This window comes from Drosophila innubila (assembly GCF_004354385.1).
Source record: "Drosophila innubila isolate TH190305 chromosome 2R unlocalized genomic scaffold, UK_Dinn_1.0 1_C_2R, whole genome shotgun sequence".
NCBI classification, from domain to species: domain Eukaryota; kingdom Metazoa; phylum Arthropoda; class Insecta; order Diptera; family Drosophilidae; genus Drosophila; species Drosophila innubila.
In genome coordinates this window covers 2,974,742-2,988,737 of record NW_022995374.1, presented here as the reverse complement: position 1 = coordinate 2,988,737, position 13,996 = coordinate 2,974,742, and the positions used below count along the sequence as shown (strand labels likewise).

At 38.4% G+C, this 13,996-nt stretch overlaps 3 protein-coding genes across 5 annotated transcripts; 1 reads left to right on the top strand and 2 right to left on the bottom strand.

The window, feature by feature from the left end:
* Positions 1-1,171: 1,171 nt before the first annotated feature.
* On the top strand, positions 1,172-8,563 carry LOC117783272. Of its 3 annotated transcripts, none has more exons than XM_034620583.1 (7): positions 1,172-1,373; positions 1,534-1,634; positions 1,712-2,180; positions 2,247-2,898; positions 2,964-3,600; positions 4,947-5,885; positions 5,952-6,610. In XM_034620583.1, exons 2-7 carry the CDS (start codon positions 1,541-1,543, stop codon positions 6,509-6,511), a joined length of 3,351 nt encoding a protein of 1,116 aa, XP_034476474.1. In that variant the 5' UTR covers positions 1,172-1,373; positions 1,534-1,540; the 3' UTR covers positions 6,512-6,610. The 3 variants fall into 3 exon arrangements, with proteins under 3 accessions (XP_034476474.1, XP_034476476.1, XP_034476475.1); XM_034620585.1 differs by lacking the exons at positions 4,947-5,885; positions 5,952-6,610 and adding exons at positions 6,730-8,142; positions 8,212-8,563 and having other exon boundaries at positions 1,178-1,373; XM_034620584.1 differs by lacking the exons at positions 4,947-5,885; positions 5,952-6,610 and adding an exon at positions 6,730-8,563 and having other exon boundaries at positions 1,178-1,373.
* A 129-nt stretch (positions 8,564-8,692) lies between these two features.
* Positions 8,693-10,969, bottom strand: LOC117783273 (beta-1,3-galactosyltransferase 1-like). Its single transcript, XM_034620586.1, has 2 exons — positions 10,505-10,969; positions 8,693-10,445 (listed from the first exon to the last, which is right to left on the bottom strand). Exons 1-2 carry the CDS (start codon positions 10,782-10,784, stop codon positions 9,334-9,336), a joined length of 1,392 nt encoding a protein of 463 aa, XP_034476477.1. The 5' UTR covers positions 10,785-10,969; the 3' UTR covers positions 8,693-9,333.
* Positions 10,970-11,387: 418 nt separating this feature from the next.
* Positions 11,388-13,911, bottom strand: LOC117784719 (ribonucleoside-diphosphate reductase subunit M2). Its single transcript, XM_034622526.1, has 3 exons — positions 13,662-13,911; positions 13,125-13,352; positions 11,388-12,555 (listed from the first exon to the last, which is right to left on the bottom strand). The coding sequence occupies exons 1-3, from the start codon at positions 13,725-13,727 to the stop codon at positions 11,674-11,676; spliced, it is 1,176 nt and encodes a 391-aa protein (XP_034478417.1). The 5' UTR covers positions 13,728-13,911; the 3' UTR covers positions 11,388-11,673.
* Between the last annotated feature and the right edge of the window lie 85 nt (positions 13,912-13,996).

The following is a 13,996-nucleotide window of genomic DNA, read 5'->3' as shown; positions in this document are numbered from 1 at the left end:
TTCAGAGTATCGATGCTTTCCAAAACATCGTTTTCAAGCTTACAACAGGGGTATTCCCTTAACTACTGTTGAATGGAAATATATTTCACAAGGCAGATGACTAAACCTGTTGTCAGTCAGGAAAATAAGGGATAAGTTATTATAAAAAAAAATTGCAACAAATTTAATTAGAGAATTAAATTCAAAATTGTTACATTAAAATGTCGACATTATATATCGTCTGGTTATCGATGATTTTTGAGTTTCGCCTTCAAATTTACAATAAGGGTATTCATTTTTGTTAAGTCGTAGTGTAGTAGAAGTGCTGCCAGTTTATTTCTAAAACACTAAAAAAATAAATAAATTACGCTCCGTTTGCAGATATTGGTCATTTTATAAACGTGTTGCAAAATTGAATTTCATGAGATAATTACGTAGTAATGCCAACTTTTTAGAGAAAAAAATATCTGGAAAACATCTAAATGTTTTTGCGTGAGCATTGCATAGATTTCAAAAAAATATATTACCAGAACTATTTTAAAATAGCCAAATATACGGCTAAATTTAATTTTTAAGGAATTTTGGGATGTCAAACTTTGATGGTTACCAGAACTAGCTATAAAGTAGCTAAATTGGCAACAGTGCCAAAAAAAATGTGCTAGAAATTGAGTAATCAGTGTTGCAATATAGCAGTGCTGTGTAACTTTCACATTTCATCGTTTATTATTTATGAACTTTAAAATTACATTCAAATAAAAACTGCGTTTTACCTGTTAGCTTACGTGTATAACTTCTAACTAATGTGATGATGACAATTTATTTAGTCTTTCGTATTTCGTAGATGTTCGTGCCTTAACGCATTTAATATGAGTGCGAAAGAGACCACTTGTTACTATTAGGGTTGTCGAGTAGACGTGAGTTTCCTTTTAAACTGGATTTTGTTAAATATTTTAAATATATTGAAACTTTGAACAATAAAATATAAATAAGAGTATATTTAGGAACGATTTAAGAATATTGAAAAATGTATTAACATTTAAATACTTGCGATCGGTAGTTGAAATTGATATTTGATGAAGACTTTCTATTTAAAATAAGAGTAGACTAATGTTTTTGATCAACTTTAGACGATTATATTTTAATAACCAAAATATTAAATTACAATATATTCCATTATCGGTTCAGAGTCGAGGTAAAACTAGTTCTGTATGTATGCTTCGTGTGTTCGGCTCGGTTCGTCGGCTCACACGAAGTGGCTGCCATGTTGAAAACCCGAGATAGTACGACAGCAGTCGAGTGAAAAATTACTTTATATTTCTTTCAACGAACAACAAAATTTAAACTTAATAATTGAAACAATAATCGAATTGCAAAGCGGCAGTGATCATTTAACGTGTTGTTGTTGTTACTTGGGGTATGCATTGGTGTTTGTGTTATTAATTGTTGCGAAGAAAAAGCGCGACGTGTTGTTGTTGTTGCCGCCGCTGCAAATTTGTGTATAAAAGAAAAGGAATTTCTAGGCTGGAAGTACACGTGTGGTGGTAACATAGTTCTTGGCAAAATGAGCAGCACTCCAAGCAGCGATGCTGTGGCGAAGCTTGCGAAGCCAGCAACGCCTTCGCCATCCCTGAAAGTCTATGACTTTGATTTTACGGGTAAGTGTGCCGGCGTCGTCCAGCGCAGCCCCATTTGCAGTTTGTATATAGATTGACTAATGTATATAAATACACAGGTACAAAATTTGAAATGGACGCTAGCATTTCCGAGGAGGAACGACGCTTTTATTTGAAAATGTATCCCACGGTGGACATAGTTAATCAGCGCAAAGTACACTGCACAGTCTGCCGGACACACATTGGCACAGCTGCGAACTCCGAGAGCAACATCAAAATGCATCCGATACTGCGTGTCACGCACTGCGTCAAGTGTCACGACTTCTACAACAGCGGCGAGTTCTCTAAAGGAGAAGACGGCTCCGAGCTGTACTGTCGCTGGTGTGGCCAGGGCGGTGAGGTCTATTGCTGCTCCACCTGCCCATTTGTATTCTGTAAATCGTGCATCGTCAAGAATCTATCGCGTGGTGTTATCGTGGATATTGAGCAGAATGAGAACTGGAATTGCTTTAAGTGCACCTCGAAAATCTTATGGCCACTGCGTGCTCAGCACTGGGCTTTGGTTAATTACATAGAGACACAAAAGAAGTGAGTGGCAGCCAAAACAAGTTACTAATCCCATATTAAATATATTGTATCTTGTGTCTTTTGCAGTGGACTGCAAACAATTCCATTGCCTGAGGGGGAATTGCGTAGACTGATGAGCAAGGACGGCAGCAATTGTTGTCGCCTGGCCAAGGCAAAGGCCAACAGTCTGTCCGACTCCATGGAGAGCCTGGAGTCGAATGCTTCCAAGCGCAGTCATGCCAGCTCTGTGAATTCAGCCAAGAAAGCGTCCAAGCCGCAGGGACCGCCTGCCAAGCGTCCCAAATCTTCCAACGATGAAGTTGTGTGTACTCCCGATCTGCTCAGCATGCTGGAACCGGACTGTCAAATCTCCGTGGCACAGAAGCCAGCGGCACGCAATGTAGCACCATCATCAAACATAACAACCACGCCGCGCATCATGACCGTACAGCAGAACTACACTGGACCCAGTCCCACTCCCGGTCCGAGTACAAGCATCAGCAACGGCAACACTTCTGTCACCCCTCGCAGCAGTCTTCCCCCGCCGTTGGTGCTGAGCAGCTCGGGAATGCGTTACCGCCAACCAGCTGCTCCCGCTTCAGTGGTGCGTCGCACTGTGGTGCCCAATGCCATACGTACTCCTGGACCCGTATTCCATACAATCAATGGATTTCGTGTCGATCTCAATAGCGCTGCACAGCAGGACTCCTATCGCCTGCCCAATGGTCGACTAATACAGGTAAATGTTTGATAAAGTTGTCCACTTTTTATATCATTAATAAATACCAATTCTTAATAATACAGGTCAAACGTCAGGTGCCACTTGGCGGACAGCCCTCGACGACACTGGCGTCTGCTCCGCTGTCCGTCAGTCCACAGGTTATCATACGTCAACGTCCAGCGCCACCACAGCCGCGCATGATGTCCAACAATCCCGGCTTTGGCTCCAACATGGGCATCTACAATCCGCAGACGAATCAACAGCAGCGAGCGCCACAAATTGTGCGTGTCAACAACGGCAGTCAAGTGCACTCAGTGAATTTGCCGCCAACATCATCCGCAACAACTGCTCCGAATAGTAATGGCGGCACCACCATTATGATGACTCCCGCCTCGGTGGCCAAGGGACCCACCCTAGTGCGTCACATGTTTCCCAACACTGCGATTGGCACAGCGCGCTCCCAACTGCAGGATCAGATCTTCAATGCCATGGAAATCTGTACGCATTTGACCGGCAAACTGCAGACACTCACCCACTCCAATGCCTACAATCAGGCACGCTCATATACGGATCTCAAGGAGCTGTACATACACTTGTCCTACCTAATGACCTATGCCATTGGGCGCTTCAAACAGCGCCAGGATAAATGTCTGGTGGACATGCGCGAAATGGGATTCAAGAATGATGCCAACAGTTTGGAGAATGGTCAATTAGCTGCTGGTAAGTTTCAGCTCAATAAAAAATTAATTTTTATATTTCATATATTGTAGTTTTTGATACGGCTTATGCCGTATTGATTGATAAAATAATTTGTGTGAAATAAGAAGTAAAAAAGAGTATTTATAGGATACAGCACAAAATATTTATTATTACCTCAAAGTAAAAATGGATGAAATCCCTTGAAGAACTAGTTATTTAGCTGATGCATGCATGCGGATGTCTGTAGATGCCAGGGACCGTAACATTTATAACTTTTTTTTTTATAAAAAAATTAGAAAATAATTATTATTTTTTTAAAGAAATCATTTTTTATTATTAAAATAAATTTATATAATAAAAATCCAAAAATAATTATATTTCAAATTATATATAAAAATTAAAATATAATATAATTATATTTCAAATTTTATATAAAAATTAAAATAAAATTCTTATTTTTAATTTTTATTATAAAACTTGACAAGTAATTCTTTAATTGATTTTTAAAATAAAAATTAAAAATTAGAAGTAAAGTTTAATTATATAATAATTATTTTTAATTTTCTTAGTGCTTAAATTTATTTTAATATTTCAAAATGATTTTTAAATTTAAAATTAGAAAATATTTATTTATTTTATTTTTTTAAAGAAATCATTTTTAAACTATCAAAAAAATTTTAAATAATAAAAATCGAAAATAAATATTTATGTAGTTTTTATATAAAAATTAAAACAATTCTTATTTTTAATTTTTATTATTAAACTTGACAAGTAATTCTTATTTTTGATTTTAAAAATAAAAATTTATAAGAAGAATTATGTAATATAAAAATTATTTTTGATTTTTATTGCTTACAATTATTTTAATAAATAAAAATGATTTTTAAATTAAAAATATATAGTAAAAGTTTATCATGTTTTTTCAAATTTGATGTAAAAAAATATATTGTGTGTATTTTTCCGCTCTCTTTTTGAAGGCTTTTTGGGCTTCAAATTTTTCAAACTCATAATTATTATTTGCGGTCCCTGGTAGATGCCCAGCTAAAGTTAAATCAATTTTATTTTAAAAACTTGTGTACATTGTCTTTTGTGAATATTTTAACACATGGACGGGTGTTTCGAAACGAAAAAGAAAAGATTAATCTATAAAATAGATATGCCATGTAAGTATTTTATGTTTGTGTTTATGAAAAACTCTGCGAGTTCCATTTCCTTGGCTTTTGAAATTCAGCCTAGTGATGATTTAAATGAGCTCTTGGTCCATGTGTTTGCAAAATATCCAAAAAGGGCAATGGAATCGAATTCAGCAGCAGTTTTTCGGTAAACTTTAATGTGCCCCCTTTTCTCTCACTTTCATCTCATTGTAGCGGTGGATTATGTTTGCTATGGACAGCTGGACGATGTGGATCTGTTTAATACGGGCTGCAACAGCTTTCACAATCAGGTTTACGAGTATCGCAAGAGTTTGCATGCTAATCTCAAGGATGGCGAAACACTGGAGCCACTGCCACCTTTACTACCACTTGGCGTGCGCGCCGAAGGAGATCCCAAAGACGAGGACGATGAGCAGGATGTCAATCCGGAAGCGGATAATGAGAATGACGAACCCGCTGATGATTATAATGAGGATCTAAACGATGAGGCCGACGATGTGGATGATGTGGATGATGATGATGATGATTTGGATGATGAATACGATGCACTTGGCACCGAGGAGAGCATGAATCGCAATGAACAGGCACACGCCTATGATCGCAAGCTGACTCGCTTGCTGCGTGAATATCCCTCGATCTGGTGCACCCGTTATCCCGACTATGGCAAAATGGAAGTCACCCGCAAGCAGTGGCGTGTCATTGCCAGCCACTTTCCACGCGGCGACGACATCAAGTTGCGTTGGAAGAACGTACGCAAGCGTTATGTGCGCATCGAGCGCTTGGTAAAGCTGGGCAGACGCTTCAAGGGTTATTTCGACAAGGCCACCAACTATTTGGCCAATAGAGATCTGCCACGCAGCGAGTGGCTACCTGTTGACTGTGGCGAAGATGACGGCGATGGTTTTGAACGCAAGCAATTGGATGCCATTGAGAATACCATACACAAGGAGAACCAGGACACTGCGGTGCCGATAAAAACCACGACACGCTTGCCCGTGCGTCCGCTGGAGGTGCGTCCCATTGACCTGCGCATCATCAATTTTGCCAAGAGTCATCCTGTGCTGTGGCGCAAATCCGCTGATCCCGAATTCAACAGCATTGACGAACAGACTCGCAAGTCGTTGTGGCAAAACTTCTGGAAATCCGCACAAAGTGAGTTAACTAGAATAGCCTCTCAGTGATTAAATCTGAAGTAATTTCTACCTAATCTTATTACAGACTATCGCTGCGAGTATATTGTGGAACGCTGGCAGCAAATGTACGAAATGTACAAATCCTTTCGGCTCAAGACCATCAAGGACAAGCGTGCATTTGCCAATCTTGAGCTAAAATACTCGAAATATCTGGCCAATTTATATTTTCTCTATAAAATTGACGAACAGGATTTGCGTGATGAGTTCGAGCCACTGCAGGATTGTGGCCAATTAGCTGATGGTCCAGCTAGCAACACAGCCGGAAAGCTAAAGGATATGATCGACGACAGACAATTTGTTCAACAGCTGGTGCTGGCAATGCGCGCATATCCCACACTATGGAATCCCAGGCACGTCGACTACAATGATGTGGCAGCACGGGAGCGTCTTTGGGCCGAGATAGCCAGACGGTTACCACGTTTTCGACGTGATGCTAGCGCCTGCAAACTGCGCTGGCAAATGGCCAAGTTTGCCTACGAATGCTATTGCCGTGAACTGGAGCGACAGCCAAGGCCAAATGAAAAGACACTGCACAAATTGCGCACTAATTTTCCGCTGGAGGAAATGCGCTATCTTAATGCTTAAGCCAACAGTTTAAGATTCGTAAATAGACTAAGTTAATTTATGCTAAACTTCTATAATTCCTTATACATAAATTCAATAAACCAATTAAGATTCACTTCATCGCTGGAAAATTGAAAGTTTTATTATAAATAATATGTTTTATTTGTAACAACTCTATTTATATATTTTACTCTCATGTTAAACCAATATTAATTAATATAAAAATCTTTTTTTTATAGAAAAACAAGCCAGTGACGATGAGGACAATGAAATTGAGATTGTGGAGCCCAAAACTGATACAATTACCATCGATTCAGACAATGAGGAAGAGAGACCATCGACGTCTGCTGCCATCAATTTACCAAAAGGTTTAAGAATCACATCCGTTAAATCCGCAGCCGCTGCAGAAGCTTTGGTTAAAAAGGATCCAGTGACCAATACCATGGATATGGATACGGACATTGATGTGGCGGCCTTTAGCTCAACGATATTGGCCAGTTTGCTGGAAGTGGACATAACTGAAGGCAGCGGCGAGGTGAAAACAAAACCCTCAGTCTCCCCGGGAGGAACCGTACATAAGAAACAGCCGCGTAAGAAAACAACAAACAAACCAAATCCAGCACTACTTCATCTGGAGCGTCAGCGCATGGAGGAGATCAAAAAGAATGATGCCAAGCTCAAAATGAAAGTGATTGTCAAATTAAGACGAGCGGAAGAAGAACATGAGGTGGCGCGCAAATGGATCGAAGAACAGAAAAAGATTGCTACGGAAAAAGTGGAAAAACATAACTTAGAGTCTGAGATTGAGAACAAGACAAAATCGAAATCTGTCGGGAATAACGAATCAACAGAAACATTAAACGATAAGAGCGATTTAAGCTATGAAGAGGCCACTGAGAAGAATCATGACAAATTAAATGAAAGCAAAGATATGGATACCCGAAGCAATGAAGAAAAAACAAAGACCTCCGAAGAAAAGCTGCCAAGCACTAAAAAGAGTCCAAAAGAAATTGATACTTTAGACAGTAAGGAAACCACATCTTCCAAAGACACCGAATCCATTAAAACTGCTGATGAAGTTAATAAATTAACAGAAGTATTAATCGAAAAAGATTTTAAATCATCAGAAGATAAAAAAGAAACGGAAAATATTGATTCTACTCGAAATGAATTGCCCGCTGAAGAAGCTATGGAAACAGAAACCTCTGAAGATTATACATCTAAAACCACTGAAAATATTAAGTCTGCTGTTGATAATGCAGATGATATTGAAGCATCCAATGAAGTTAATAAAAATGATCTTTTAGTATCTGAATCTGATACAATAGATGGCATAGCTGGTGATGACGGCAGTACCAAGTGTGATTCCATAACATCAGCAACCAAAACAGTTGACGAAAAGAATCCTGCAGAAAATGCCGAAAAAGACAGTAGCAAGACTGATTCTGTGCTGCCAGCAGAGAAAGAGGACGAAGAAATTACAGCGACTAATGCAGAAAATGTAGAAAATATTAAGGCAGAATCTGAAACACGGAAAACCCAAGCAACTGTTGGTGCTACCAATGTTGAAACAGAAGCAAAGGATGTCGAGGAACCTTCAGGGGAGAATACAAAGAACAGTTCAGAAAAAGCACCCACATCTTTAGCAACATGTAAAGATAGTGAAAGTAGCAGCACTCCATTATTAACTGAAACAAAATCGGACTCTAAATCAGATGCAGTTTGATTTACATGATTTGTTCATAAATTTTGTTCATTTGAAAATTGAAGATATCAAAGCTTTTTATGAACACTTATCGGTTTAATTTTGTAAACTCGAATGTAATTTGTTATTATAGTTTTTAGAAATAATGTCATCTTTTTCATTTAAACTGCAACATATATATATATATAAAGCGTTTAGACGTAAGCTCGATGCATTTTCAATCGCATTATCTTGTTTTTTTTTTCGAGAAAATGTTTCATTATACATTAAAGTCCAATCACTGACTTTATATACTTAATACTGTTTTGGAATATTGATATTATGATTTCATTTATTTTTTTAAATACTAAATAAAAAACATGGCGAAATGAGATTGATAAATATATAAATATATTTATGCCTATAAACGGTGAACAAAATAAACAGAACGCTTAGCAAGTTTCGTTTCAATTTAACAATAATTCTTAACGCTCTAAAAGTAAGTAAATTTTTCAAACTCACAATTAACTTGAACTTTTATTTTGTGCTATATTTACGTACAAATGTAAGCTTAACATGTGGACAAATTAGAACATTTACGTGAGCTTTTCATATAAACTTATTAGTTTCGGGCAAGTTTAAGTGTCTTTTATATTTGATCCGTTCTTTTTTGTCTTGACATTGCTAAATCCAGTTTCTTATTTGATTAAACATTGTGGAAAAATATCATTTTGGCAATATCGAAAAAGAATTACAAGGAATACTATTAACTTTAATGAGCATATAGTTTATTTGTAATTAGTTGCCTAACGTTCTATACAAATATTGAATACATATAATAGGTTTACTTTTACGCGAAATTAAGGTATGATTGACTTAGATAATATGTTTACCGAATACGGATTTTCCACAATACTTATTCAAGAAACAGATCGTGTTCAAAAGTAAAATATAAATTAATGTGTGCGAGAATTGTTGCGCATTAAAAGTACAAGTGTATGTACACAAATATCTATAATTGCTTAGTCAACGAATCATTTAAAGAGTATTCAATTCAACTAAGTAATAGATATGTAAAAGTTATATGCTACGTATACAATAGATGAACCTATGTTATACAGGGAGGCAAAATTCACAGCTCTCTTTCTATCTTTTTCTTTTAGCAATTGATGCGATTTCGCAGTCGCATATGGTTTAAGTAAATGCCCGGCGCCGGGCATTGAATACTATAGTTGGAGACGTAACGCCACGCCTCCACCATGCTGTCCTCCTTCACTTGGTGTTGGGTTATGCTGCCCTTGAAGGCGCACAGATGCTTCGAGTGCGCAAAGCTGAATAACGAATGATGTTTGCGCTTAATGTTCGCTCGATCGGCGCAGAGTCCTGTGATGTAGACATCCTCCAGGTAAACGAGCGATGTGTTTAATGCGGCCTCATAGAGACGCTCCACAACATCTATGGACATTAGGTAACCAGCACCAGAGAGATACTGTGGATATGCGTCGCCTTGGTACATATAGTATGGCATATACCATTTACTGCTCACATCACTTACGGGCACCACATTGCAAAACTGATGACCTCTCATTATGCCCGAGGTGGCATTCAGTCGGTTCTGTGGCAACATGACCAAAAACGACCTACGATCGTGATAATCCATGGTATCGTTGTATAATGGCACTGTTCCACCCAGTAAATAGTGCAACAGATTTGGCACATTAACAAACGTATCATCGTCGCATTTTAGAAAGTAGGCGCAAGTTTTGGCGCATCTTTTGCTGACATGTTTGAGTGCCATGACGGATTTGATTGTTAAATTGTCGTAGGTATCAATGAAATTATCTTGAATAATATCGTTGTATAGTTGTGCTTCGTTGTGTAGTCGTGTTATTGTTTCGTTGCCCAGATGTGATTCATAGCTGCTGCGTCCCACAATAAATACGACGCGCACCGTTGCCGTTAGTGTGTCACCCTCACCGCTGAGGTAATCGGCATAGAGATGCAGGCGATCCGGCCTTGCCGGCAGGTAGCGACCTTTCATATGGGCATGCAGCTTGGCGAAAGCATCGTAATTGAAATCTGTTGTATTGCCCCATGTTTCACGTATTGTCTGACGTTCTACGAAATTGTTCAAGTCCGTGCAGACGGCAATAATCAGAAATGTTTTGTTGTGACAAAAATCTCGCGGCATTATAAGTGCCGTATCCTGCTGCGGTGCAATGTAGTCCTTGATGTCAAGGGACGTGTTCGACGTCCAGTCCGACAAGGATACTGCAAGGATACACAATTAATAGTTGTGTATATAGTTGTTTTATTAAAGATACACTCACCACGTCGCTTTTGTACATCCATATAGATGTTGGGCAGGTAATTGTATAGCATTAAGAAGACAACAAAACCGGTTAGCGTATAACAGCCACAACGCCGCATGCTTCTGGGCAGATGGTAACGCGTCCGCTGTCTGCGGTGCAGATTTCTTGTTCCGCGCAATTTGTGCTTTGGCTGTGCATCATCCTCAGACCCGGAAGCCGTTGAGCTGTTGGTTGTTGAATTTATGAGCAGTGTACACTGCTCCTCCTCCTCCACAAGGTCATGTGATGCGTGGGTCATGTTCTTTGTTAAAGCTTTTAAAGCCGCCACGAAGACACCGCGACAGCCGCTCTTTATTCGTATTTACATGCAAAAACTCGATTTCACCCGCCAAGCCATCTCTTTTACACACACTCCAATAGTAATGCGTTGCGTGTCTATGATTTCATTACAAATTGAAACATTTTTAATCAATTCAGCACTTACAAACCTATTTTGATAATGCAACGGTGTGTTTTTGTAGATTACACATTTAACCTTTCCCACCACACACAAACAAACATACAAACATAGAGGTGGCCCGCCTCAGGTGGGCTGCAATTAACCATCAGCTGTTTGTCACTATCGATATCGACTGCAATTGCAGTGTCCAGGGCTGCATAGCATAAATTAACCCGCGATAAATTTTTAAGTTACCAGATCTGACAATTTTGCAGGGTGTTTGACAAAATGAATTCCACATATTTTGTTTATTGTAAATAACATTTACAATAATTTAAAACAGAATTTTAAGATTTCTGGGTTTCTTTGAATGTTAATTTAATTGCAAATCAATATACAGATCTGCATATTCACAGATTATTAATTTATCTAGATTCGTAGAAAAAAGCAAACAAAAAGTCACACATAATATAATTAAGATTTATTTAAAATGTTATATACAATGATAATTCAAGAAGTATAAGTAAAAGGTTTTAATGGGAGTCAAGTATGCCTGAAGTGATCAAAGCATAAAACGCTTCTTTGTGAGAGGAATGACATTGACGATAATTTTGGGATTGTGTCAAATTTTGAACTTAAAAACTAGAAACATATTTAAGGAGATAAATGACTTTAGTTACAATTACTTGTGCTTAAATAACACCTGGTACCAGCAGCTGTGAGGATATCAAATACGATTATGTAAATTCTAAAAATCCGCATCTAGTGTAAACACATTGTCCAAACGATTTGATGTGACTCCCATGCGTTGATATTCACCCACTTTCTTCTCGAAAAAGTTGGTTTTGCCGTCCAAAGATATCATTTCCATGAATGTGAATGGATTCTTTGTATTGTAAACCTTGCCCACGCCGAGTTCTACCAAAAGGCGATCGGCCACAAATTCGATGTATTCAGACATTAGGTCGCAATTCATGCCAATCAAATTGACGGGCAGTGCATCCGTAAGGAACTCCTGCTCAATGGTAACCGCATCCGAAACAATTTCAATGATGCGTTCACGGCTGGGACGCTGTACCAAATGCTGGAACATAAGCACCGCAAAGTCACAATGGAGTCCTTCGTCGCGGGAGATCAGTTCATTGGAGAAAGTCAGGCCGGGCATGAGACCACGTTTCTTCAGCCAGAAGATTGAGGCAAAACTGCCGCTAAAGAAGATGCCTTCAACTGCGGCAAAGGCAATAATACGTTCACCAAAGTTAGCTGCCTTGGATGAGATCCAAGATAGCGCCCAATCCGCCTTACGCTTCACAGCCGGCATCGTTTCAATGGCATTGAAGAGATAATCCCGCTGATGCGGATCTCTGATATAGGTGTCGATCAGCACACTGTACATCTCCGAGTGCACATTCTCCATGGCTATCTGAAAGCCATAAAAGCAGCGTGCCTCTGTCACCTGCACTTCCTGGCTAAAACGCTCGACGAGATTCTCGTTAACAATGCCATCGGAGGCGGCAAAGAAGGCCAACACATGGGAAATGAAATGACGCTCATTATCGGTCAATCTGGCCCAGTCTGTCATGTCCTTGGATAGATCCACTTCCTCCACAGTCCAAAATGATGCTTCGGCCTGCCCAACAGAATCAAGAGAAAAATGTTTAAATAAATGCATTATATATTTAGTTATATTACGTTTAGCTTAGCATTAATTCTTGTAGAAAAATGTTATTTTTTATTATTTTTAGCTTAGCAATTATTCTTTTAGAGAAATGTTTTAATAAATGCATCGTTTATTTATTTATTACTATTATTTTCAGCTAAATTAATGCATCATTTATTTATTTATATTATTTTTAGCTTCGAATTAAAACTTAATTACAATACATTTTATCCAGAAGAAAATTCTATTTTATCACTTCTGAAATTAATTATCCCCCATTTTTTTTTATATTGTTTTTGTTGTGTACATTATTACTAATGCTATCTGACACGTTTGCGACGTGACCCGTTTGCTGTTTGCCGCGCTTTATCACAAATTTTCCCGCCTAATTTCACCAAGCCATTGCTTACATAGTATTTACATTACACTCACACACACACATAAATATATGTACATATGCATTACATGCCCTGCAGTTCCAAAAGTCCTTTTGCTCGTTTGTCCCTAACGTTGTCCCTGATGTTGTTGTCATTTCTTACCTTTTTGTACATTTGCCAGATGTCGTGATATTGAATTGGGAAAATCACAAAGCGACGGGGATTCTCCCGCAACAAAGGCTCCACACTAGGGTCAAAAGTAGATGCATTCTTCTCCATAATTGTCTTGGCCGTGCTGCTGGTTTCCTTGGTGCTGCCATTGTCGTCACTAGTAATGGACATTTTCCGAGCGTTGTTTGCGCTCTCCGTCAGAATTTTCTTGCTGGGGCTCTGTACAGAGTGATTCAATGTGAAGGTTAATACAAAAACTTTATATATTTAAAAAAAAAAAAAAAGTAAGTAATGCAGAATTGCAGTTATTCAAATATCAATGCAGAAATGCATGTGTCTATACACCCAGGATAGCAGGAAATTGAATAATCGTGAATTGGATAACTGCAGTTTTGCTCTAATTTAATTTGAGATCGTTATTTGAGTCACTTAATATAATAGCACATGTACAGTAGCATATAAGTACTGCGTATATGCATGTATGTATGTATGTATGCATGTACATTTGTATATACTAACGTGTCATACCTTAAGCGAGAACTTTTCCATATTGTCTGTAATGTTTTCCTTGCCGGCAATTTGAGATTGAGACATGATGTTCTAGTTTTGTTATTACACACTGATTATGGAAATAAAGACACGTTAAATCAATTTTGTAAGACACTGAACTGCACGCTTTCAATCTTCAAGGGTCAATGAATCAAATATTTCTATATTTCGGCCTTTTATGCAAGGCGGGTATTTGTTGCGTATTGTCTCTTTTCCCGCCATCACATTTCCACAACAGCTGTGTGCGCGCAACAGGCGACTGTCAAATAAGTGCGGCAAAATACTCAAACGTTTGCGTTTTCCAGCACAGTACA